General features: G+C 40.8%; 2 protein-coding genes across 3 annotated transcripts; one reads left to right on the top strand and one right to left on the bottom strand.

Annotated features, from left to right (window-relative positions):
- Positions 1 to 28: 28 nt before the first annotated feature.
- On the bottom strand, positions 29 to 24,770 carry LOC6589784. 2 transcript variants are annotated; one of them, XM_026988620.1, is made up of 12 exons: positions 24,307 to 24,770; positions 20,000 to 20,122; positions 17,936 to 18,099; positions 10,648 to 11,173; positions 8,650 to 9,061; positions 8,162 to 8,592; positions 7,924 to 8,068; positions 7,679 to 7,830; positions 7,279 to 7,595; positions 6,759 to 7,046; positions 4,709 to 4,816; positions 29 to 412 (listed from the first exon to the last, which is right to left on the bottom strand). In XM_026988620.1, exons 1-12 carry the CDS (start codon positions 24,452 to 24,454, stop codon positions 221 to 223), a joined length of 3,006 nt encoding a protein of 1,001 aa, XP_026844421.1. In that variant the 5' UTR covers positions 24,455 to 24,770; the 3' UTR covers positions 29 to 220. The 2 variants fall into 2 exon arrangements, with proteins under 2 accessions (XP_026844421.1, XP_026844422.1); XM_026988621.1 differs by lacking the exon at positions 4,709 to 4,816 and having other exon boundaries at positions 24,307 to 24,769.
- Positions 12,189 to 13,031, top strand: LOC6589785. The gene has a single exon (XM_002015325.2). It carries the CDS (start codon positions 12,225 to 12,227, stop codon positions 12,840 to 12,842), a length of 618 nt encoding a protein of 205 aa, XP_002015361.1. The 5' UTR covers positions 12,189 to 12,224; the 3' UTR covers positions 12,843 to 13,031.
- Positions 24,771 to 25,178: the final 408 nt, after the last annotated feature.

The raw sequence follows: 25,178 nt of genomic DNA, 5'->3' as shown, positions 1-25,178 counted from the left end.
GCATTGAATTCATTCAATATTTTCTGTCGCTAACAACATTTTTTATTTCATATAGACATATACATTTATATAACATTAACACACACGAGTAAAACTAGACAATAGTTTTGGTTTTATTTTAATTTTAAAATTGGATTTCGCTTTAGTTTTTTCTTTCGCTTTTGGTTTATTAATATCACTCATACGCCACGTTGGGCTGGTTAGAGATTTGCTTGCACCATCAAGTGGCATCGGTTTTGTCATCCTCCTGCTGCTCCTGTTGCTGCTGCTGCGTTGCCTGTGGGATCTTGCCACTGCCATTGCCATTGGATTGCTGTGGTGGCTCCACCTTTTCCGCCTCCCCCAGACTCACCGTGGTCTTGGAAGTATGCAGCTCCGTCTCCTCGGGAATGACCTTGCGGCCCTCTTGGTCCTGCGAAACGAAAGAGACGTGAGTGAGCGACATTTTAACATCAAAATACGTATGTGCTATGCTTATGCCATGCCACATGCAATAACTATTCGCATATACAACAATAAGTCATGCTAAATATTTGTACTGCACAGTGGCTGCAGTTTGTGTGCTGACACACGCGTACTTCCAACCAAACCACACACATTTTCGTTTTTCCACTCTGGCACACATTCATTCAGCAATTAAAAAGGTAGAATGTATGCAAAAACCAATTCCATAACGAGCTTTAAAGCTAACCAACCAATTGCACATAAAATAAAAACATGAGCTAAACAAAAACAGGAAAGATTACTTTTGAGAGCCGACGCTTTAGATACCCTTGAGGGTATTCAGCTTGAAATCTGATTAGGAAAGAATGATGTACAGACGGACATGGCTAAATCTAGTCGGTGCTCTTGATGCTAATGCCAATACCCTCTGCAAGGGTAGTGAGAAGAGAAAAGAAGAGAAAACAGCATCCCAAACATCTGTACGCAATCGTGTTGGTCTGGTGTACTCGCAGTAGAGTGCAATTTACAATTTACTCAATTAACTTCATTTCAGTTTTTCCCTTATGCTCTCAATGGCCTTCATGCACATGCGGGAAAGTATAATCAACATGCATGCTTATTTCTGTTTGAACATGAAATGTTTAAGTGGCCAATAAATTATATTTAGTAGAGTGCAGTCATTGGGTTTGGCTTGGTTGAGTGGTTGTTTCGATGGGGGTTTGATTATATGTATGCAAAGATATCAAAGTGAATGTGTTTTATGATGGCGGTAATCATATGTATTTTTTTGTTGTTGAGTCCTTCCAAAAAGTTATTTTGGTAGAAGTGATTTGGAAGAGTGATAAAAGGGATATTAATTCTTGGTTCCATTTTAAAGTTTTATATAATGAAGGATGAATCCTTGTTGTGTAAATAAGTTTCAAAATTATCTGTCGAAAGTGGTCCATTCTTTTCTGTTATTTCTATCTAATCTATAATATCTGATTTCTGTTTTTTCACTTAAAGCCAGAGCTTATTCCCTTATCTATATATTCCCTTATGTATATACCGTTCCTTTCAAATATTATCAAAGCCCAAATTCTTTCATCTGTTTCCAGGGTATCCTAATTCCTGCCACACATATAAAATGATGCATTCTGCTTTTCCTGTCCAGAATCTCAAACGATGTTTTCTTTTTTCTTGCCAGCACTCGATTTCTGCTGCATTTCATAAGCATTCCGGATGAGTTACCCTCGCATATGCACGACTGAACTGCATCGAAATCGCCGGTTGGTGTTGTATTTTTTTTTTCGCTCGGTTGTTGGTGTATTGTTGAAAGGCATTTCCACGTCATCAAACTTTTTGGATAATTCGCAATGCAACGGGCGTTGTTTTCTTGTTGTTTGGCTTTTTATTAAAATGCTGGTTGCCGGTGAAAAAGAGAGGGTACAGGCCTTGCAGTTGAATGCACAAAAGTTTTTCCAACAAACGTACGTACACATACCACTCTTCATAGAAATGCGCATCTTAAGTGCCATGTGTGTGGTTGCGAGAAAGGGAGGGGAAAAGGGCAAGGGAGTGGAGAGGGAATGGCCGAAGGATACACCCTCTTTTCTCTGTAGAATAGGGACCAGAAATTTCTATAATGTTTTCCTCCCCAGTTCATTTTGTGCTGCTTTTGTTTCCATTCTCTTTGTTTGGCTTCCACTTTTTTTTGTTTTCTTGCTTTCTGCACCTACAGCTCCCTCTGTTGCTTCGACTCTAGCACCCACCCCATCGCCTTCTCAAGCTCACGCCCCCATCTCCTCGTTCCCCTCGTAGCGGGACTTACAATGGGCATTACTTACGCGCAATTTCGCGTTCACTTTTTGTGCGTTATGTTGAAGAAGTTATTGGCCTCGATATATGTATGTACGCGTATGAACGCTGGGATATAAAGTCGTTTCTGGCCAAAATCAACAATGACAAATGTTGCCAACAGCGTCGCATTACGTGGCATTCATTTTGTGATCATTCCTATAAATATTTCTCCCTTTTTTCCTACCGCTTCCTCTTACACATCGATAAATCGTTTTCATAGCCCAAGAAATAAAAATAATACCAGCAAAAAATAGAGCCAATGGAAATCTATATGGGTGGCTGTGTGTGCGGGCTTTTCTGTGCTTGTGTGTGTGTGTGGGAAATATTTTCTAACTGGAAAGCAGAAGCCATAGAAGCAGGGAGAACAAACAGGAAATCGAAGAAGGAACTAAAAACATACATTCATTCATTCATACATATGTACATTTATTCGCACATACTTTCACTCATTCAGTCATTCATTCCTTCGTACAAACATATGTACGTGCCTTGGCAATAGTAAAATATTGAGAATGCGATTGGTATGCTTGTTGTTAGTACTATGGCAGGCTATGGACTGTGGTTCGAGGGCAAAGAAAGACAAAAGAGCACAAAGACAATACGTTTCTAAATATTTTTTTCAAATTTAGGATATTGTCATTTGTAGTTATTGTACAAATTTAAAAGAACAACTACTCTTGTCGACTAATTTCGATTTTATCCTTCATTATTTCCCGTCTTTTATCTACTGTACAGGGAAGCAGATCGAATAAAGGTTCCTCTTAGCAGCCCACGTTAACAGTATGTTACCGCTGCAGGCGAACTCTCTCAGTTAAAAGGCTGTTACCGATCGGTGTAACGGCACGCTGTTAACGCTCGTGGCAAACGCTCGCTCATACGACTCTCTCAGAGCGCTGGGCGAGTGACCACGATTTTTTTCGCACTGATCCACCCTCCTAAACACATTTACTTTTAATATTAGCCAACAAATCGAGCTTGCCTCACTGTAGATTTCAAAGTTTGAAATCATTTGCCACATTCGAACAGACGTTGCCTTTTGCTATGCTTTTTCCTTGTTTGTTTACTCTATGGCTATGTTTTTCTTTTACACCCATCCATCCACATCCCCATCCCCATCTCCACCCAACCCACAGCCATTTACCCACCCATCTAGCTATCCATCCCCCCCCTAACCATACAACCCTCGAAAACTCATGGATAACCAAACATTGTTGCTTTTTGCAACAGCTGCCATTGTTATTCCCTTTTTGTCAACTTGAATTAAGTTCAACAACAAATCATTTGGCGTAAAACCTAAACAAAAATCAGAGAGTACAAAAAAAGGACATTATTCAAGCTACCCAAAGAGAAAAAGCTGTGGGAAAAAAATCTTTAAAAAATAAAATACGCATAAAGAAGAAAATATAATGCTAAACGCCATGTGATGGGATGTGAGGAGCGCGAGCTCAAATTGCTCGACGAGTGTGCAAAATTAAACTAAACTCAACTAAGCGTGCAGCAGAGAGAGTGAGAGATGGAAAAGAGGGGCGTAATGAGAGGAGAAGGAATGCAGAGACGATGAGGGCCATGTGGCATGTGGCATGGAGGGTTGGGTTTTTGTGGGTTATGCATATAAAAACAAGTGATGCCCAAAAGTCAAATGGCGCAAGTGCGGGCTTTAATTCAACGAAATAACTTAATGCCCGGATGGCTTGGCAAACTGCGACCCATGAACCGCTCTCCTTGTGCTCCTCTTTCCTCCAAAAAAGTTCTCCCAAAAACCCCCATAAACCAGCAGAAAAAAAGAGGCAACCAACAAAAGCATCAGCAATGGGAACTGTACATGCCATTGCATGCTTCCATCCCCCCAGTGAGAGGCAATATCTTGGCGGATGATGCTGTTCTGCTGCTGCCACTCGATGTTGCCTCTTGTGCTGTTGCAGCAGCCACTGTTCTGCTGCTACTGCTTCTGCTGCTGGCTCCTCTGTTTATTCGTATTCAGTGCTGCATACTTTGGGGCGCATGCATCCCCGAACAACCCAGAAGAGGACAGAGAAGGACAGGACGGAGAAGGACATGCCAGGCCACGCCATGCATTTGCAGTTACATATGTTTGTGTGTCGAAGTACTCTTTTTGGCAGAAAGATCATATCGATTAGGTCAAATTGTTGGCAAATAGTCAAGAAGGAAAATAATACTACATGAAATATTGTATACAACAAAAAATCAACGGAACTGAATTCGGGCTATTATAATGAAAGCCTCACGAAATCTACTTTCCTTCTAATAAAAATAATAATATAAATTCTAGTCATTTCACCTTCTGCCAAAAAATAAAGGGTATTTCTGCACTCGTTATTCCATGCATAGTTTTTCGTTTGTTTTTTGTTTTTATTCAGTATATTTTTTCGAATGTTTTTGTTTCTGTTGGATTCTTGTACATTACCATTAACATGGAGCTGGGTATTACGGATAAATCCACAGCGGGTATTGAAGTTAACAAACCACTTGGATACTTTTTCATGCGGCTGGGGAAAAATGTTGATTCCACGCCCTGTTTGTATGCGAATGGCATTTTTGGCTATAGCATATATTATCCATATACAAGTACATATATATATATATAGAGATAGAGATGCACTCATTCACACACACCCACCCACACACAAATTCATACACTCATACGAATATTGAAAAAGGAAGTTCTCTGCTCTCTGGTTTTTGGCAAATTTATTTTGCACAAAGCGAAGTTTTGGCTGGGTATGGCTTCCGGGTTTCGGATTGGGAATGGGTTTTGCGATCTGGACTACTGGCCTGCAATTTGCAAGCGACGCGACGGACGGGTTCTATCAACTCCGGATAGAGGAACTCCCTGCTGAGGTTCCAAACTCTAACTCTTTCTCGGTCTCCCCCCGTTATTTTTAATAGCTAAAGTGAACTCTGGCTTTGGGTTTTTGCTCTGACTTTGGCTTTGTTTGGTTGTTCAGTGATGTGTATGGCCAAAACTGTCAGTTGGCTCTGTTCTCGCATCAGATGGGGTTGTTTTGTGCAGTCGAAGTGAGCAAAAGGCAAAACTTTGTCTTGTTCATAAATTCATTAATTTGTTGGTTTATTTTTCTTTGCTCTTGCCGCTCAACCACATTTGATTTATTGAATTATGGTTGCCTGGTTGCCATAAAAGCATCGCTTCAAAGCATTGAAAATTAATTATGATATTAACTTTGACAAGCCTCACGTATAGTACGAGTATATGTAAGTGCAGAGAAAGAGAGCGGGTAGAAAGTTATATTATGAGTATGGCCCTCAAATGAATGGCAAGAGGGCTGTAAGTGTGGTCCTATATGAGTAGAAGGAGAGCCGAGAGCCCTACATGGGCTTGGGTTCCTTCAGGGCAAGTAAAATCAATTGTATGGATTACATATATCATTGGAAAGTTTTAATTAAAGGATACGGCAGATGAAATTGTTTATAGTTTGTTCGATTGAAATTTTCAATTTAAGTTTCTGCAATAAATTTTGTTGGAACTCTAAAGAAAAAACAGACGAAGAATATAATTGCTTCGAAACGGAGTTCTGAAGAGAGGTAAAAAAGCAAAACTTTGGCAGAAATTCCACTAAATGTTAATAAAAGAAAAAATGTCAATTAGTACAAGACAAAAACAGAGTTTACTTTCGAGCTTTTCTGATAGTTCCAAAGTTGTGTACTACTTCCCGTGAAATCTTTGATCAATAAGGTACTTCTGTTGCTACGATTCCCTAATTTTGAACAAATATAAATTAATAATGAGTTACAATTTCCCCCTAAAAAGCTGCTAAAAGTACAACAAACTTTTAAGCTTCTTTCAATTCCCAAAATGAAACTAAGTTGAGCATTTTTTAAAGTTCTCTGTTGGGGTGCTGCTCGGCAACTAAATTGGCAAAATGGCGCCCCAGTGGCGCATATGTTTGCGTTGAAAACAAAAACCAATAAAGCCGACTCCAATTCGAGCTAGACAGCAGGAGCACAGTGGCAATGGGAGTGGGAGTGGCAGAAACGAGAAATCGAATCCATTGGAGCGGCATCAAAAGAAACGACCATTCAAGGAAGGCAACCGAAAGCCAAACACACACAAAACAACAACATCCCAAAAGAGCCTCCCAGTCGCAGTGGGAAGCAGAGAGAAGCAGAACAACAAAGGCCCCAAAGCGGATGCAGTTGAGCCCCGGCATCCGGTTGTCAAGTCACAAAAACCAAAGACAGGAAGCTACAAAGGACACTCGGCCGTATGCTAAAAAGTTATTGTGGCAACAGATGTTGGGTATTTAAAAATCAAACCAGAATCAGGCGAGGGAGCAGAGCAAAATCCAACAGACAAAAACTGAAATCAAAACAATTGACAGCAATCAGCGAGATACAACCCACACACTCATACGTTTCCAATATAGAGATTCACACACAGATACACACGGGGGAGAGGCAGAGATTTTGGTCTATTTGAGGGGAGAGCGAGGACTCACCTCGAGCACAACACCCTCCAGGGCGGGCTGGGAAATGTTCTTCAGATTACTGTGATTCAATTTCGGGGCACTGTCGGCGCGGTTGCGGCCCAGTGATTGATTCGACGTCTTGTTATCGGCCTTGCTCAGCATCGAGTTGTTCGAGGACTTGTGATTGATTTCGAGTGCCGAACGCAGAATATCCACCTTGGAGGCACTGCTGCCGATGACGCCATGCCGGGGCACGCCTCTCAAGGACTCCACATTGTAGCTGCTGCGACGCACTGACAAATGGTCATGGATATCAGCCTGGGGAGTACGAGGTTTTAATTAGAAATTATGGCTGAATATATTGAATTGTCTATCGCCCACAGGTCCTTGAGGTGGCAAGTATTTATGCGAGATATCTACCGGATAAAGAACATATCGAACTGTGAATTAAACCGATATTTTCCCCACCCGAGTCGTTTGGATACCAACTAACTAATCAAAAGAGTCTCCAAATGAAGAGCCTCTGCAGTCCTGGACACCGAAAACTTACCCTCGATCCCCTGGGCAACGATGACAAACTGCCAATCTGATTGTACTTAATCATTAGACTCAAACGTTCCAGGGACATGGAAGTGCCCTGCTCCTTGGTAGCCGGCTCTGTCAGTTTCTCCGTCTCGCCAGCCTCCACGGCCTCGGCCTCCTCCTCCGAATCATCGGTAGTGTGATCGAATTTACGCAGCCAAATCAGATGGAGCAGGCCATAGGCAATGCCGCCGACAACGGCCAGCAGGCCCATATACCGAAAGGCATCTCGAGTGCCGAACTGCCCAATGAGCAGGCCTCCAGTGAAGCTGCCACTGCCTCGACCTGTACGAACGGGACAAACAAAATGTGATTACATGTAATGAAAGTGCCTCATTAGAGAAGGAGAGATGGCCGACGAAGCTCACCCAGACTGAAATGGGCCATGCCAAGGACACCGATGAGAGTGGCCAGCAAACTTTTTGGGGCCAGAATGGAGCAGTATGTGGCAGCTGCCACCCACATCAGATGGCAGGATAATGACTCCAGGGCCTCGAAGGGGAAGCACCACCAGGCATTCCTATGAAGAAGAAGAAGAAGAAGAAGAAGGCAATTCAATTTGATATTGCATTAAGCAAACATCGATCCGGCCGTTCGGCCGTTCGGCACTCACTCGATAAACGAATAGCCAACCAGGCGGGCGGCATGCGAGAAGAAAGCAATGATAATCAAATTAACGTGGCCAAAGATGCGTGTGATTTTCTCCGCCCCATACAGGAAGGGGATACTGCTCACTGTGCCCACCGTAATGGTGATGCCTGTAAATGGATTCAAACCCAAAATTCAATCCAATTCGTGCCAAACACACAAAAAGTACCAAAAAGTAACCACTAATGACGACGAGAACTCACCAAGCAGATAGTTGGGTGCCCCCAATTCCTTCAGATACAGGAAGAGGAAGCTCTCGATGAAGCCCCAAAAGTTGCCGAGAACAAACAGGAATGTAATAAAGGCAATTACGTGGGGCATCTTTAATAGATTCCACAAATCCCTAAACACATTATCGGCCGGCAGTTTCTCGCCCAGCGGCATCATCAGCACCGACATGGTCGATATCACCAGGAGCACATCGTACGTATAGAACGCCGCTGAATAGTCGGTATATCCCAGGCCCCGCGACGAATAATCAATCATAATGCCCGTTATCGGCGAAAATATGGCCATGCCAATGCTGGAGAACAAACGCTCGCGTCCAAAATCTCCACCAAACTTCTCAATCATTGTCAGGGCTATGGGATCCATTATGGTCACGCCCGCTGACAGCATTGTAGTGGCCAAAAATCTATAGAGAAAAGAGAAAACGTTATGGCACTCGATGTTCTAAATTCCAAAAACTAACCTCAATAGGAAATAAATCCAAAAGATGGTTTCATCCGTCTCCTTGTAGTCCGGCGGACAGATCTCTGGCGCATTCATGGTGAAGGTGCATCGCTGCATCATACACTGCACGGCCTCGGGTCCCATTTCGGAGATGTTCGAACGTCGGACGAGACCGCCGCAACGCAGATCCAGATCGTCCATATCCGTGAGATTGATGTTGCCCACGACCAGGCGCTCCTTGCCGAAACGCTGGAGGATGTCGGTGACCGTTTCATTGGCATCCTGCTCGATTTCCATGCCCAGCTGCTCGGTGGGCTCTGCCAGGTCGGGATGCATCTGCAGCATAAAATAGGTGGTATCCTCGTTGTCCGAGTGGACCCAGCTACTGCTCTTAACCTCCTCCTTCTGCTGGCTGCTACTGTCTGTGGAAGCTGTCAAAGTGTGTGGGAAGGGGAAGGGGAGTGAGTTTTTCACATAATCAGACAGGCAGGAAAATTGCTTTGGCTCTTTTCGTATGCTGTTCTGCACCCCCAAGGCGATCTAAACTTGGTCGAAACTGTCCCTGTCCTGTACGGGGCCTGTCTCTGTTGCCTCTGCTGGCTCTCGTCCTGGCCATGCATGACCAATTTCCAATTGTGCCAAGTGTCAAGTGTACAGGCCCCCGTAATGCCATCATGTTTAGTTAGTTATGCACTTTTGTCTGTTTCGGGGGAAGGGTCCCTTTTGCTGGGAATTCTCACATTTTGATTTCTGTTCAGGACATTAGCAAAGTTTTTGAATGTGTTTTGTCTGCACAATAGAGATAGAAGGAGCAACTGATGTATGACTTATGATTGTGGAACAAGAGGGAAATGATTTTCTAATGCACACAAACTGAAATAATGGGAGACATTTAGGAGGTTTTCGAGGTACTACACATGTATGGATTTAGAGGAGTCTTCAATCAGGAATAACTTCCATTTCAATTTTCGTTTGATGCTGACAATGCAATTGTCTCTTGGGCTTTTGGACTATCCTTTGTCTCTGACAGCCCAGCTGCCTACACGGCTTCATCTGGTCGTCAGTACCTGAGGCTCTAAGTCGATCCCTAAATCCAACAACAATATACCCAGACTTTGGTGAAAACCTCGGCATGTAGGGCTTTATGCTTCCCCATACAACATCTTGGTAATAGTATAGTCTTTGGTAAAATCCAATCATCAATAGAAGAATAGATCTTATTCATTTTTTAAGAATTCCTTTCTTCATTCTTTTACAAAGAACTTTTATCCAAAAATAATATTCCAAAAATAATAGAAATCTCTTTCTTATACAACAAAAGCTAACATCAGCTCTCATACTGGATTTTTTCGTGTGCATTTTTACCCCTCCATTAGCCATCTACCATTCCCATTGTCACACACTTTTAATAATATGAAATAAAAACGCCTTTTGTGAAGTTTTTTTCTACAGAATTGGAGAAAAGTTTTGCCACCGTGAACTTTGGCTCCACACAAAACGTCAGGCTTTAATGACAATCACCTAGCCACCCAACCACCCAACCGACCCAACCACCGCACCACATTGCACTCCCACGATCCACAAACAGAGTGGGACAGGTTGAATTATACTTATATATTTTTTTTACTCGTAGTTTTCATTGAGAGTCGACTCGGTCTTTGGCTTTTATGGTGCAAGTTTCTACCCATCCACAATTCCTGGTTCTACTTGTGCTCTCCTCCTGCTTCCATTGCACAGAAGATGGGAAAAACAAACTAATAAAAGTAAAACACACACACGGATAGTGGCATGAACAAGGATACGGACATAGACATGGACATGGACACGGACATGGACACGGACACGGACATGGACATGGACACGAGCTTCGATGAATGGTTGGAGAAGTAGGAGGAGAGGCTAACTGAAAGGAAGAACAACGGAGTACCCAGCAGAACCAAGTTACGATGATAATAATGCCTGTGGTCAGTCGGAGAGGAGAGGGGAGATTCAAAGAAGGGTTCATCTTGTCACTTACAATTCAATCCCTGCATGGACATGGCTGACAATTCAGCTGACGATGGCTGCTGCTCCTCCTGGTCCTTTTCTGGTCCTGGCTGCACCACCAACGACATGGCTGATGCATTCTCCAGTGGCGGGAACATGGTCGATGACATATTAAGTACTTCTTGGTATCTGCTTCTCGTTTGCGTTGCGAATAATGCTGGTAATGATGATGCCGGCGATGTAGTGGTGGTAGTTGTTGATGTGCTTGTGGACGATGATGTTGCGACCGACTCTGTCTCTGACTCCATTGTGGCATACCCCGTGCTGGTCGTGCTCATGGCATTTGTTGTTGTTGTAATCCTCTCTGTGGAGGTTGATGTCCTAGCTGCTGCTTTTGTTGTTTTTGTTGTTGGATAAACATTATACGCCGGCGTACTCGTATAAAGCTGGGGATTAACTTGCTCCTGCATCAAACAATAGTCAACGCATTGATGCACGGCCAATTCCAGCTCAGGCTCCTCCGGACATTCTCTGCTTGGACAGGGAGACCACCATACCTGATGGTTGAAATGAAAGAACAAAAAACAAAGGAATGTATTGGAGATAATAGATATGTGGTACGAAAGGCTAAATGCTTGTTTATAGTTGTGAGTGTTCTTGGAATTTGTCGGCACTATAATAGATTTAATTAACTGCACTTAACTCCACTGTGAAATTTACACATAGTTTAATATAATTTAACATATATCTGGGACCAAAACTGAATTCAGAGACAGAGTCCGGACTTGGAACTGAAACTATTGGTTTTCACTGTGTACCTTTAGTAGCTTTTATTGTCGGAAATTAAAGCCACTAAATAACTAAGATTTAAAAATGGGACCATACCATAGAAAAAGAAACGAAACTTAAAGATTGGCTCAATATATCTTCACAAATAACCATTGCATCGACACGAATGAAACATCCAATTAAAGTTCATACAATACTCTTTCAATTATTTATTAATTACAAATAATGAAACTCTGCCAATTTACCAAATCGCGGATTCGAGTTTTTGCAAATAGATTTTTCGATTAGATAGATTTTTTTGCAAATTCTTCTTCTGCTTTTTCAGGCCTACAATTTAATTTTTGCCTCGCACAAGATCCATCTAAAAGTTTTCATTTTATCGCATTTTTAATACCTTACTGTTTGTTTTTTCTTCGCTTACTTTCATTCTTGCTTTCATAAACGATATGAATTTTTAACATAATTGATTGCAAACAAAATTAGCTGACTGTACACCTCTTGTTTTATATGTATATTTCTTTATAAATTTTCCACTTAATTAGGTATACAAATTATGCAAAACAGAGTTACATTATATTAGCAGGAAAAAATTACAGAGCCGATAGAATAGTAGTCTACAACCCTACACCAAAACACACTTTCGGGGGGCATACAAAACAAGAAAAAACTATTGCTTAGTAGGCTGTTTTTCGATCTTCACAAAAGTATTTCCATCGGTTACAAGGCAGTGCTGGGAAATCGTCAGTCTAAACAAAACTCAACAATAAAACATTCTGGTAGTTTTTCCGAAAGGAAAATAGTTGCTGTAAAACGAAAAAAATGTCGTCTGTGTTAGATAAGTTGTGGAGCGAGCAGTTCCGTGAGGCAGCAACCTCGGTGTACACCATCATAGCCGCTGCTGTGGTGCTGGCGTATTTGGTCTTCAAGCAGACGCGCACCAATAGGGACACCTACGACGAGCAGGACTACAGGGATGCGGGCCACACCATACAGATGGAACCGTTGAGTGGACTCGTTCTGACTAAGAAGCTGCTTGAAGAATTCAATTGCACCAACAAGGGTCGCCGATACCTGGTCGCTTTGCGGGACGTGGTCTACGATGTGTCAAATATGTCCGATGACTTTGGTCCCAAGGGAAGTTACGCCAAGTGGTCGGGCCAAGAGCTGACGGAACTGATCAAAGCTGAAGCTATTCTCAAAAACGAAAACATTGAGAAGCATATGCAAATATGGACCCAGACGCTGGACGAATTCTTCTTTGTCGCTGGGGAGCTCATCGACTACGAAGACCCTGATAAGAAAGCTAAACAAGAAGCCAATCAATATACCGTGGAAGATATAACAGACGATGAAGACGATTTTCCGGCTCGTGGTGATAGTCGTAATACTGGGTCGTCCTCGGACGATAATAATATGACTATTATTCCCAACAATTAAACCCAGCATTATACCCCAATCACACGAAATCACACGCCCACTCAGTCGCCCTTCAATCAGACACCAAAATCCAGACCAAAACTGGCACTTAACCTATCATAAGCCCCCAAACATGAACTTAAGCCCTCTGCTATAATATTGTAATACAAACACTGGCACAAATAAATATACATACATATTGGCAGCCCACTCGCTCTTTATGTATCTGCATCTGCAGCAGCAGCAGGCTGTGTTCGTGTATCTGCATATATCCATTACCAATTTTAATGCGAATTCAATAAGGCTCATCCAGTGCGGTCCCAAGAGTTGGGGTTGGGTTGGGCATCGACCATGACCGAGCCCAGCACCAGTGCCTGCAATAATAAAATGGTAATTTCCGTTTGCCGTCGCCGTCGCCGTCACCGATGCCAACGCCGCCACTCGACGTTCGCTGCTCCTCTCGATACCAAATAAATTTATGCCGACCGGCAAACCAAACTCTGGGCTATAATGGCATAAAATAGTAAACCGCAAGCAACAGGACCTGGACATGAGACATGGCATACACCGTACACTGTACACGGCAGACGGCCAAGGAGTAGTTCAGAGCCGGAGCTGTGCGATGGAGACGTATACGTATACGTCCATCCGAACGTGCGGAATGAACACAAATGTAGCCATAAGATGCGTTTTCAGGCTGTTAAAGGATGGGCTAAAGGATGCTATTCGGGGTAGTGGGTGTGGGTGTGGGCCAAATGTGTAATGGGTAACGAGGAAAGGGCATAGAAAAGGTACTCACACTTGGCGGATTATATTGCCAGGAAAATACGAAATTTACTGACACTTACTGTGATTGAAAAACAAAATAATAGCCTACTAAGGCGCCTGATTGTGGATAAATTCTTGAATATTTTGGGAATAATTTCAGAATCATATATTGAAATATATAATAGTTATTTCTTGTGGAAGTATGAGCACTACTTTTTTAGATTTGCTTCAAAATAATCGACAGCTAAAATAACTCTGATTTCAGCTGTATTATTATTATACAAATCTTTCCTTAATACAAAGGACATTGTACCTAAATACCTATCTTTCTCAACGGAAATATTCATACAAATATCAAAACTATTTCCTTATTATACATTTCTGATTAAAATTTCTGTTATTTCAAATAGTTTTTGGTTAATATAACATTTGTATATTCCAGATACTTTCCATACTTCCTAAAATCTACATCTTTACAATAATCGCCAAAACAATCTCTTCCCTCCTTCAACTTTCCTTTAGAGCATTCCAGATGCGTCTAGATCTCTCTTCAGCACAACTGGCGCATTGGTTGCAGCTATTTTAATGGTGTTATTGTATTTTATGGGCAGATCATAAATACAAATTCAATATACGCCCGTGCCAAGTGCCGGGTACCAAATGCGGAATGTTCGTAGTGGAGTGGACCATTGCGTGTGTGCGTATCCTAGAGATACTTTCATGAAATGAAGCAAGTGCTGGGGCCCCCGGCTTTTTTGGCCAAGGGCCAGAGACCAGGAACCACGCCTCTCAGCCAGGCCGCCACTACCACTGCCCCTACCAATCTCCCTCAATAACAGTTCCATTGCGTTTCATTATGGCGCTAACGGGAATGGCTCGAATGCTCTGCTCAGAAGAAAGATTTTAATGTACGTGTTTGTCTGTGTGTGTGTGTGTGCGTGTGAGGGAGAGTGGAGTGCGTAGTGGTGTTGGTGTTTTAGTGTGGCTTAAGTGCTGGGCAAAACGACACAAAGATAAATGTACGTGATATACAAACACACAGATACCATACAATCTCATAGATGCTTCTCAGGCAGAAGCATAGACCCAGGGAAACCCATACAAATACAGAGGGACCCTTAGACATTCACAGATACAGATACAGATACCTATTCCCATAGACACTCGCATACACACTCCCAGGTACAGACAGAAAGACACTCTTGGATACTCGTGTACAGAGAGGACTTATCCTCCCCACCCACGCCCAATGTAAACCTGATGTGCACTCGCATTTAAGTGGATTTTTTGGCATTCTTGTAGAACTCTCGAACTATCCCACAGTTTCTCCGCCCTCTTCAAGATACATATATACGATATGTACGTATCTACGTATCTTGTAGTTGGTTCTGGTTCTGGTTCTGGTGAGCTGTTTCTAATGCGTTCCGTTTGCTTGTTAGCTGTCAAGAGCCGCCTCGGTTCCGTGTTACTTGCTGGCTTCTGGTTCTACTGCTGCTGCTGCTGCTGTTGGCTCCTGCTTCTGTCATTTTCCATTTTCCATTTGAATTTGTTTAGCCCGAAGTGCCCTTCTGCCTTCGTTTTAGCATAATATCCATCCCATGCAGATATCTGTCCTGTCTGGCCTGTCCCGTCCCATCTCTCTCTCTCTCCATAATTCGATTTATGTAAAACTCTCTGTGAGCTGCAGCTTCTGCAATTTGCTGGCGTTGCTCAAGAGCCGATTGCCAAAAGGTGTGACTGTCATAAAGAATGCAATTTCAAGAGACACACTACGGCTGTGGATCAGTGGAGAGCATTACTGAGAAGGCACTTCTACATACATTTTATAGCCTGTAAAAGTGGAACATTCTGGTAGAGGTGTGCAAGTGAAAGAAAGTAGTGAATCCATAAAGCATAGATGGGTATTTTCTGTGCAGGATTACCCATCATAACCATCTTTCCAAAATGTATCTCAATCGCATAGCTATTACAGGAAATGGAAGATTCTCTATGGAATTTTGATTGCATTTTAACGGGTATCATTTAGTCGTATATATCATTCCTTTTATTTTTGGCTTAAATTTCACTCTACGAGTATCCATAGATGTGGTTCAACACCTTCGCCTCTGGCTGCATATTTCATGGAGTAAAATCCCCTGCTAAGCATAAAGCGTCGACCATATCAATGAGAATACAGTGCTCGACATTTGTTATGCCACATATGACCAACTCAAGGGACACCAAGGACACTGAGGACGCCGCATCCGACCGCAATAACAGCCAACCCGACTCGGAATCGTTTGCATTGATATGATCATAAGCATAAAAAATATATAGGAATACTGCTCATATGTGTGTTTGTGTTTGTGTACATCAATAAAAAGAAAACGCTCAGAGAAATCCCAAGAAATACTTGTACAACAAATTTCTTACAGAACACCACAGAGCCCTCCCGAACACTCCCCTTTGGTGTGTGACAGTTATTTGCTTTATTTCGATGATTTTACATGACACAAATTTATGCACAAATGCAGATAGAAGCCAGAGTCCCGACCCCGACCCATGGCAGAGTGAACACAAAAAAATGGCAAACGGATTGCGTTTGGTTGGATGCTGCACTCACGGGGTGACACAAACACTCCCATTCACATTCACACACACACAGAACACCCACTCAAAACACTCACAGATGCAACGACTTGTACAACAGGCGTATACGTAATATTCGTATCTCGCACTCTCCGCGTGTTCTGTGTGCATTTGTGTGTGTGCCTGGATGTGGCTCGATGCTGGGAGAACAGAAATCTACAGAAAGTTGCTGCATCCTCTCTGCGCCGAGTATCTCCCATCGTAGAGTCGCGACTACGCGGCGGCATCCGTGCCACGCATTAGATACACAAAATATATACGCACACAAACACACAGACACTCGGTCGGTGGAGTGTTTGTACGTGCGTAAAGCATTGGTGTGCGTGTGTTGCATGTGGCAGCATAATGCTGCCGCCGCACTGCCTCAAATAAATGCCGGCTTTTATGTAGTTTACTCTGCTCCTCTTTTCTCAGTTCCCTTTGGCTTCAAATAGAGACATGCCGTGACTGAAGTGAGACCCGTTGTAAGAGGTGAGAGAAGAGTGGGGCAGATGAGCTCGCCATAGGGGCTTCAGAAGCTTCAAAGAGTGGCGAAGACGGTGGCAAGGGTTTTGGCAACATGCTTCTTAGAATTGCAATTGAAATTGTCTGCCAGAGCAATCGTTTCCCCACGAAATTTGCAGCAATCCATGAAATTCATTTAAATAATATGTCTCTGCTCTCTAGGGAATCGATTTATGTGAAGAATATCTTAAAGAATTAAAGATGTTTATATTTTGTGGTCAGAACAATAGTGTTTCCTTACTTTTTACCCCACCGTTTGGTTTGTGGATGCAGGGAACACTAAGAACTTCAAAAAGTGGAAGAAACTGAAGTTTTACCAAAGCAGTTTCTAAGAATCCCCCATCTCAGACGCATGAGAAGTCTGTAAGTCCTCTGTGGAGACCCTTAACTTCTTCACTTCCCACAAAGTTAACACCAAATGACACCAAATAACTTTTTAATGAAGCTTGCCAAAAACACAATCGTATATTCAAGCATATATCATTCATCAACAGTCTATAACCAAACAACTTAAGTAACTTCTACCCCTTCTAACAGTCTCAACTAATCAAGGTCCTGCATTCAACGAATTAACTTTAGCACGAGACTGGTTAAGACTCTCAATAGCAGGAGTCTGATGAGAACAGTAATGAGAAGGAGCTCCCTTTAAAGACTGGGAAATGAGTGGTAACCATCAAGTAAGCGCATTAAAACTATACACCAAGTACAACGAGCAACAGCTGCTTTGGCATGGAAAAGGGAATAATGCAGCCCGGAACTTTCCCTTCTCAAGACACAAGGGAATACTAAATATTACGGCCACAAAAGAGAGAGGAGACGAGAGGGAGGAACGGCACTGCAGAGCTGGCTGCAACCGCAGCCCACATCATTTTTAGCTCTTAACTAAACAAGCCCCAAAAGGTATTCGGCCCATGCCCCTTAACCACAGCCGCAGCCCTTTAGCAGATCACGACCTCAAGAGGCTTAAGAGCTGCGAGAAACACACAACTTAATTGTGACAAAGTCAGTTGTGGAGATTGATTTAAGCAGCAAGTATTTACGAAATTTCATGGGAATTCAAGAACTATTAATTATCTACTTCCACCGATTTTTTTAGGTATACATTTATAGGGTCTGAATTTATCAATCGATTTATTTGCATTAATCGACTTTATCGACAATTTTCAACTAAAATCTTATATCAATTCGAGCGGGATATGTAGGGAAAAACTTACCTCAATGTCACCGCTATCTGGATGCCTTAAGACGAATGCCGATGGCACAACGCCAGGTATCTCCTGCTGTGGAATGAACAGCAGCGAGTGATGGAAAATAGCATTCAGCAGCAGACTCATCACCACAACGGGCTTGTATTTGCCAAATTTGTCAACGAGAAAACCTGCAGTGAAAAGAGCGTAAAGGAAAATGTGTGTAAGCCATGTTTTCTCAACCAAAATGTTCTGCAGCTGTAACTTTGTTTGAGCATAGCTGTGTGAATGTATCTCAGTGTATAGTGTATGTGTCTGTATATATCTGTGGCTCAAAAAAAGTATTCAGCCGTTTGGTTGGCAGCATTGATTGGTTGCATTCACAGCTTAAATGCAGCACAAGCTGGAGATTAAGGACGGATTAAGGTGCAACCATTTTTGGTCGTTTTGTGGCGGATTAAATCTCAGTTTTTCATTTGTAGAAAACCAAGCGATAGTTGAGCCTTAAATTAGGGCTTCAATTTGAAATGAATTAAAGGATTACATGTTAAATCTTGGCTTGTATTTCAAATTAAAAAATATATATCGAAAATATGTAAATTCTCTAAATTTTTAACGCTCTTCCACTTGAAGTTTTCAATGTCATTATATAGCCACATCAACCATGTTTATAACTCGCCTTAAATGATCGAAATGTTAATAAACCAACTTTATGAGTGCATTTTCACTTACATTTTTGCCAGCTTTTATGTCCGACAATTTGACCAGCTTTATGCACTTTTCTGCACCACCCAATCGACTCTACCCGCCTTTGCTTTTGCGTGTATATATATCTCTCAACATTTATCTGCAACGAGTGTCCCCATAAAATGTTTAAAAAACCTTCACTTCACTGTCGCCGACATACCATACCGCAAATGCATTTTAAAAATGCAAAAGCAAATAATAAGAATGAATAAAAAAATATATATTCGTATACATATTCAAAGAGGAAATAAAAGCGGTACCCAACCGCATGATGGGGGCACTTCACATACAGCCAGACAGCGAGAGACCAGTGCTCCACAGAAGAGTAAAAAAGAACTTTGCTTAATTGTCATTTAAACTGCAAGTGAATTAAATTATTCGCATTCGTCCAGAAAACAGGCCGAACCCCAAAAAAGTAGGCTACGGACAGAACTGTCACACAAGTGTCACAAAGGAAAAAACAAAAATTAATCCGCTCTGATATTCAGTTCTGTTGGGGGTTGAACATGATTTTTCAAAAATATTTGCTGGCGGACGACATATTGTATAAATTAGAATTTTTATTTAAAATTAAAAAAAATTTATTGAATCGAAAAAACGGAGGCGAGATTTATAAAAACTGCTTCATCCACCGCAGATCCATCATCCATCTATGGCAACGATATCCAGTCTTCGATATATTGATAAATATATGATTTTTGTAATCAGTCTATAGTATATCTTTAATACATCTTTAATACATCATTTAATACAAGCCCGAAAAAACTTTAATTTTGCTTGGAAATTAGTAATTATTGGAACAAAAGGGTGTCGTTGGTCCCGTAGTGGAGTGGGATATATATCTATATTATTTTTATATTTATTGTATTTATTATATTTCTACAAAATTTTAATGTTGATTTTAATTTCGAAAAAGATTAAGAAAACCAGTCAATCAATCAATAACACGTTATAACGCAGCAAGCAGAGTCTTTAGGCGGGACCAAAATTTAAAAAAAATCTGAGTATGTATTTACAAATATAGGTGCACTGAATTGAACACTGGCTTTATTTGCATGTTTTCTACTGCACCTTTTTTTCGACAGCTAGCCTTATTAATTAATAAACTTATGTTTATTTAACACTAAATAGTTTTAAATCGTTGAAAAATATCGCAGTCATGCATGCTGAAAATGTATTTTGTTTGATTTTGTGTGTTTGCGCTTTCGTTTTCATGCCCCAGCAAGTAGTCAGACAAAGGGAAAGTTTTAATTAAAATATACGCAGCATGACGCTAATTAAGATGCATTAAAACATTTACCCTTGACACTCTCTCTGCCTCGAGTTGGCATTGCACTCACTCACCTGTAATGGGCGGGCTAAGAAAGGTGGTGAAGGGCAGCGCCAGGTAGATAATTGCAATCTCCTCCACCGTCAGTCCAATCGATTGCATGTGTATTGTCAGGTACGGCAGCAACGAGGAGGTGGCTGTGGGATCGAAACCAGAAAGAATGGTACATTATATTGTAAATTAATCTTGAGAAAGGGTGAGGAAACTTAATTATATACAGAAAATTGAATGGCAAAAAGAGTATGGCTCATCATTCAAAGAAAATGATTGGAATTTGTAAGAAGTGTTCGCAATCATTTAAAGGAAGTTAATTAAATGGAAATGGAATTTTATTCATTATCCCAGACTTTGAATATTAAGTGATGGAATGGTGAATGCATAGAAGAATGAACAATTGAATAGTCAGATAAATGGATGGATTAAAAAAGTATCTGTCCATTGATATTAAATATACAGCTCTAAAAGCGTTTCACATATATTTCCTACTCATTTTGGTATACGAAACTCCCCGGATCATCGACTCAGTTACACTTAAAGTATTTGCCTGTGTAATTTCTCATATAATTCCCCTCCAAAAACCTCATCAAACACCTTTAAAATCCGTGAAAATGGTCACGCCTGACCAACACGAACACGGTCCCCGGAGTGGAAACCGAAAACGGACAGCAGATAATCTTCTTGCATTTCAATAATTTATGAACATTAACGCACAGAGAGAGCGTCACGTGGCTGCGACCAAAAATGGAGTGAAATAATGGCAACAAATTGGGCGAAATGGAACAGGACAGCCTCCTGGTTCCATGCTGCTCCTCCCTATAGTACACGCCTCCTGTTCCATCTGGCCATCCTCAGCCTTGACCAATTTAAATGCAAACATGCCAAGGATCTCCCCATCCGGCCATCGGGCCACGTAAAATGGTGTGAGTGTGTGTCTGTGTGCGAGTGGAGTGGAGGGGAAAGTGCGTGCCGTGAATGAAATTCGTTTGTTAAAGTGCAGTTAACACTCGCCTGAGTCTCTTTCTTTGCATACCCTGTACTCATGCAGTTTAAGGATATGTTTTATTAGTGCGGGGGCCAGAAATAGGGAAAGGGAAGAGCTTTAGATATTATTTACGTAGGATCATTTGAAGGATAGGAAGGAAGGAAGGATATTTTAGGTAGAAAAAGTAGAAAATTCCCATACTTTCTTTTCCTTAAGTACCTGAGATTATAGATCAAGAGATTTCCGTCTACTGTATCTGTTTAGAAAAAAAGCTTTTCATGCGGGGTATACGAGGTATCTGATATTCATCATACTGAATTTTGGCTTTCCTTCTTCTCTTGTCCCTCTTTCTCTTCTTTTCACTTCTCTGGCTTTTCCCCCTCCAGAGAGTCGGAGTGAAAATGGCGGCTCGAATTGGTTTTTACAGCCTTGCATCGCCTCAGATAATTAACAATAATATGCTCGGCTTCTGTCTTTATGTCTGTCTTTTTGTTTGTGTGCGTACTTTTTTTGTATTTGCTCAATGCAATAACAATTAATTGTTCGTTTTTCCTCTCTGTCTCTCTCTCTTTGTCTGTCTTTCTCTTTGTAACGGAAACGGAAACGCAAGCATGTCAGGGTTGTTTGGTTTGGCGGCCATTCGTGGATGTTCTGTGCCTGTTTTCCCTCTCATTCTCTGTATAGGTTGCCATACTGATTCCGTTCGATTCGGTTGGATCTGTTCCTGCCACGTTGTCATTCGTAATTAATGTCGCCATAAACCCCGACACCCTACCCCTCCTCACAGCTGTGTGCATTTAAATTCCCTTTATTTCTGTCTGTTCTGTTCTTTCCTTCCACTTTAATAATAATTATTCAGTATTCCATTTATCATTTTTCGCATTCATAACGCGCATATTTTTTGTATATTTTTAACTATGCACAAAGTTTTTGGCGGGGGTAATAGCTAAAATGGCATTCGGTGGCCTATGTTCTATTGAACTATAAAGCTTAATTGAAATATAATGCTAAATAAAGGAAAAACCAAAGTTAAGCTCTGAGTAAAAACAATGGAAAATGGAAGTGCAAGAAACAAAGTCACATGGATATCATAAAAAAGAATATGCAAACAAAAAAATGTGGAAAAAATTGTTTCACTGATTTAATGACAACACAAGGAAACCAATCACAAACAATAGACATATTTCAGCGCCAAATTAAAGTTAATTATTTATGTTCATATTACGCGAAATTTTGTATCTGTTCACAGCGTTTCAGGGCAATACTCTTACTTTTTCTGGAATATTTATAATGATAATTACAACGAGCTAGATCTGAAATGAAACACTTTTAAGCGTTTCCACGACCATTTAAACGAAATCAACTTCTCGTTGATTTTTTGATGATTTGGATGTCTTTAATATTCGAAAAATTCTAAAAACCTATTCAAAAATTATTCTGGGGAAGTATAATAATAGTATAATAAATTAATTTAACAGATATTTAAGTCTTCGGTTTGATCATTTCTGCATAACAAAGGCTTCAATCACATGTTTCCCCGACACTACTTCAATTATATTTAATTTGTATGCCATATTTCCCATCACTTAATTGATGGACAGAGGAAACAGAACAAAAGAAAAATGTTCATTGACATGGAAAATATTTAAAAAACCATTTTAAGCCTTGTAAAATATACTGAAAAAGCAAAATTATACCATAATTTATAATTAAAACCATTTTCTCTCGAATTCCTTTACATAACCAATTAAATGAATTAAATAACCATTTTTATAGGTTCTGCATTCTGTAGCTAATTAATAGATTGGTACTCGTTCACAGATGAAATTGGTTTTCCTGTGGAGTTTATCATTTGATGTTCCTGGTTGATCTATCAGAGAAAAGATTTTCGATTGAATTCTTTCACCCATCTATTGTACATTTTTTATTAGAAATGATCAAAAACGCCTGTAAAGTGTAAAACCCTGAACCAATTTGAATAAAATTAATTGTTTTCTATTACTGAGATATTATTTCTCGAAGTTTTGATGACTTCTTTAGTATTATTCTAAATATAATCTCTCTCTCTTTGTATCATTTCCCTCGTATGATGTCATTCCCTCAAGGAAAATATATATAATTTCTATTAGACCAAAACTTAAAATCATATACTATACAAAATTTCATTTGTAAATAAAAGTTAAGCCCAAAAAAGAGAAGCAAACCGAAAAATCCTCGGCAAATCTCGAGTCAAATAAAAAACGCATTAATACTCATTTTAGTGACAATTTGGGTTTAATGGCACAAGACAACAGCAGAGGTGGCAGGGGGGCAGCACTACCGAAGGGGAAAATGGCAAAATGTTTTTGTCATTGACCGCCAGAGAAAACAAAAATGGCGCACGGTCAGTCAGTTGATGGACAGACGAGACGAGAAACGAGAAGCGACAGACACAGAGACCCCATAACCGAGAGACAGAGGCAAAGTAAACCTTTCTTAAGCTTAAATCACATAAGCTAGATTTATTTACAAAAGATACAAAAATACACACAATCTAATGGAGACAAAAGAGCGATAGAGAAGGAAAAAACAGAGTATAAGAGAAAGAGAAAGAGGGAGAGTTACAGAGCGATGGGTTTGTTGATTGAATGCCTAATTGCCACACGCTGGGAAAAATCTCCTCAATGTGCATTCATTTCTCTAACTGAATTTATACAAATGTGTTACATATTTTCCCTCCAACCTAATTGATAACTTCCGACCAGAGACCAGAGACCGACCAGAGACCAGAGACCAGAGAGTATATCTACTATAAAGAGGGAGGGTACAGAGTACTCGTAGTGTGATAATGAATTCAGATTCACTGCCAGAGCTTAAATCTCAGTCTCGGACTTTGTACAGCTGTTGCATCGTTTGAGATACTTAGATATTCCTGAGGAATGGGGATGTGTGTGTGTGTGTAAATTATAATCCACCCTTGAATCCCAGTTCTAGAATGAAAATTGTTTAAAAAATCAACAACAAAATATAAATAGGAAACAGAAAATGAATTATTTGCACCGCGCAATCAGTTAAAGCCCTCGCTCATGGCCCACTCTCCACCCAACTCGGACAACATGTCGTATGAGTTATGAGTGATGGCGGGGCCCTATTAACCTTATCTGGCGCCGACTAAGAAGCTCATAAAAGGCTCTGCAAGTCAAACAACTTGATTTCCCATCACGTTTTCCCTTCAATGCCAGACCAGAGCCAGAAAAGAAGCCAATGTGGTGAATGCGGACTTATGCAGGCAATTTCTAATGGGTTTTTAATGATAATGAACTTCTGGGAAAAGGGGGCTTTAAAGTTATGGGTACTCACCGCCATACATCACAAAGAGTGTGATCTTGAGCATAATCAGATTCGGATTGATTCCACGTCTCTGGCAGAATTCGCCGAACTTTGAGAGTTCCACTTTCTCCAAATACACCGGCTCTGTGGCCATTTCTTCGTTCACCATTTTACCCATGGCGACACACTAAGACACTAAGCCACTCACTAATACATATACTAAGGCGCACGCACACTCACTGGCGGCTGGGCTGATAGTTTTGAAGTTCGTTTCAATGAACGGACAGCCAGACAGCCAGACGACAGACAGTGGAAAACGAATAAAGAAAAGAAAATTGCCGGAGGAGGCTGTCTCAGAACTAAGTTTCTCGGTCACAGAATACACATGCACAAAGATACACACACACACACACACACACAGATACTTGTGTACACTAATACATATGGGGGGGCTCACTCAAAATTAAATCTCTAGTTTATGTTTATTTTTTTTTCTTTTCTTTTCTTTTCTTTGCCTTTTTTTGTGCTTTGCTTCTTGTTTGATTTTGATTAAATTCAATTGAAATTTGTGATCATCAAGGCGCGACTAAACCAAGTTCTTGTTGTTGTTATATATAATCATATACGATATGAAATGCATCATATATATTCAGTAGATCTCATAACACAATTCCATTTAGTCGTTATATATTCACTAAATATATTTTCTTTAAATTTTAATACATTTTTTTGCACTTTATTTTCCTTTTAATTGAATTTTGTAGATGTTAATTTTTTCCTTTGTGGCTTTTCGTTTTCAAGGTTTTCACTTTTGCTCCACTTTCCTTACACACACACACACGCACACATATGAAGAGTTTTCTCATCAATTTGTTTGTTTTTTTCCAAAATATAAATTGGGT

Source organism: Drosophila persimilis, unplaced genomic scaffold, assembly GCF_003286085.1.
Source record: "Drosophila persimilis strain 14011-0111.01,24,50 unplaced genomic scaffold, DperRS2 tig00000191-arrow-pilon, whole genome shotgun sequence".
Taxonomy (NCBI): Eukaryota; Metazoa; Arthropoda; class Insecta; order Diptera; family Drosophilidae; genus Drosophila; species Drosophila persimilis.
The sequence above is the reverse complement of the archived record's forward strand: the minus strand, read 5'-3'. Positions and strand labels throughout refer to the sequence as shown.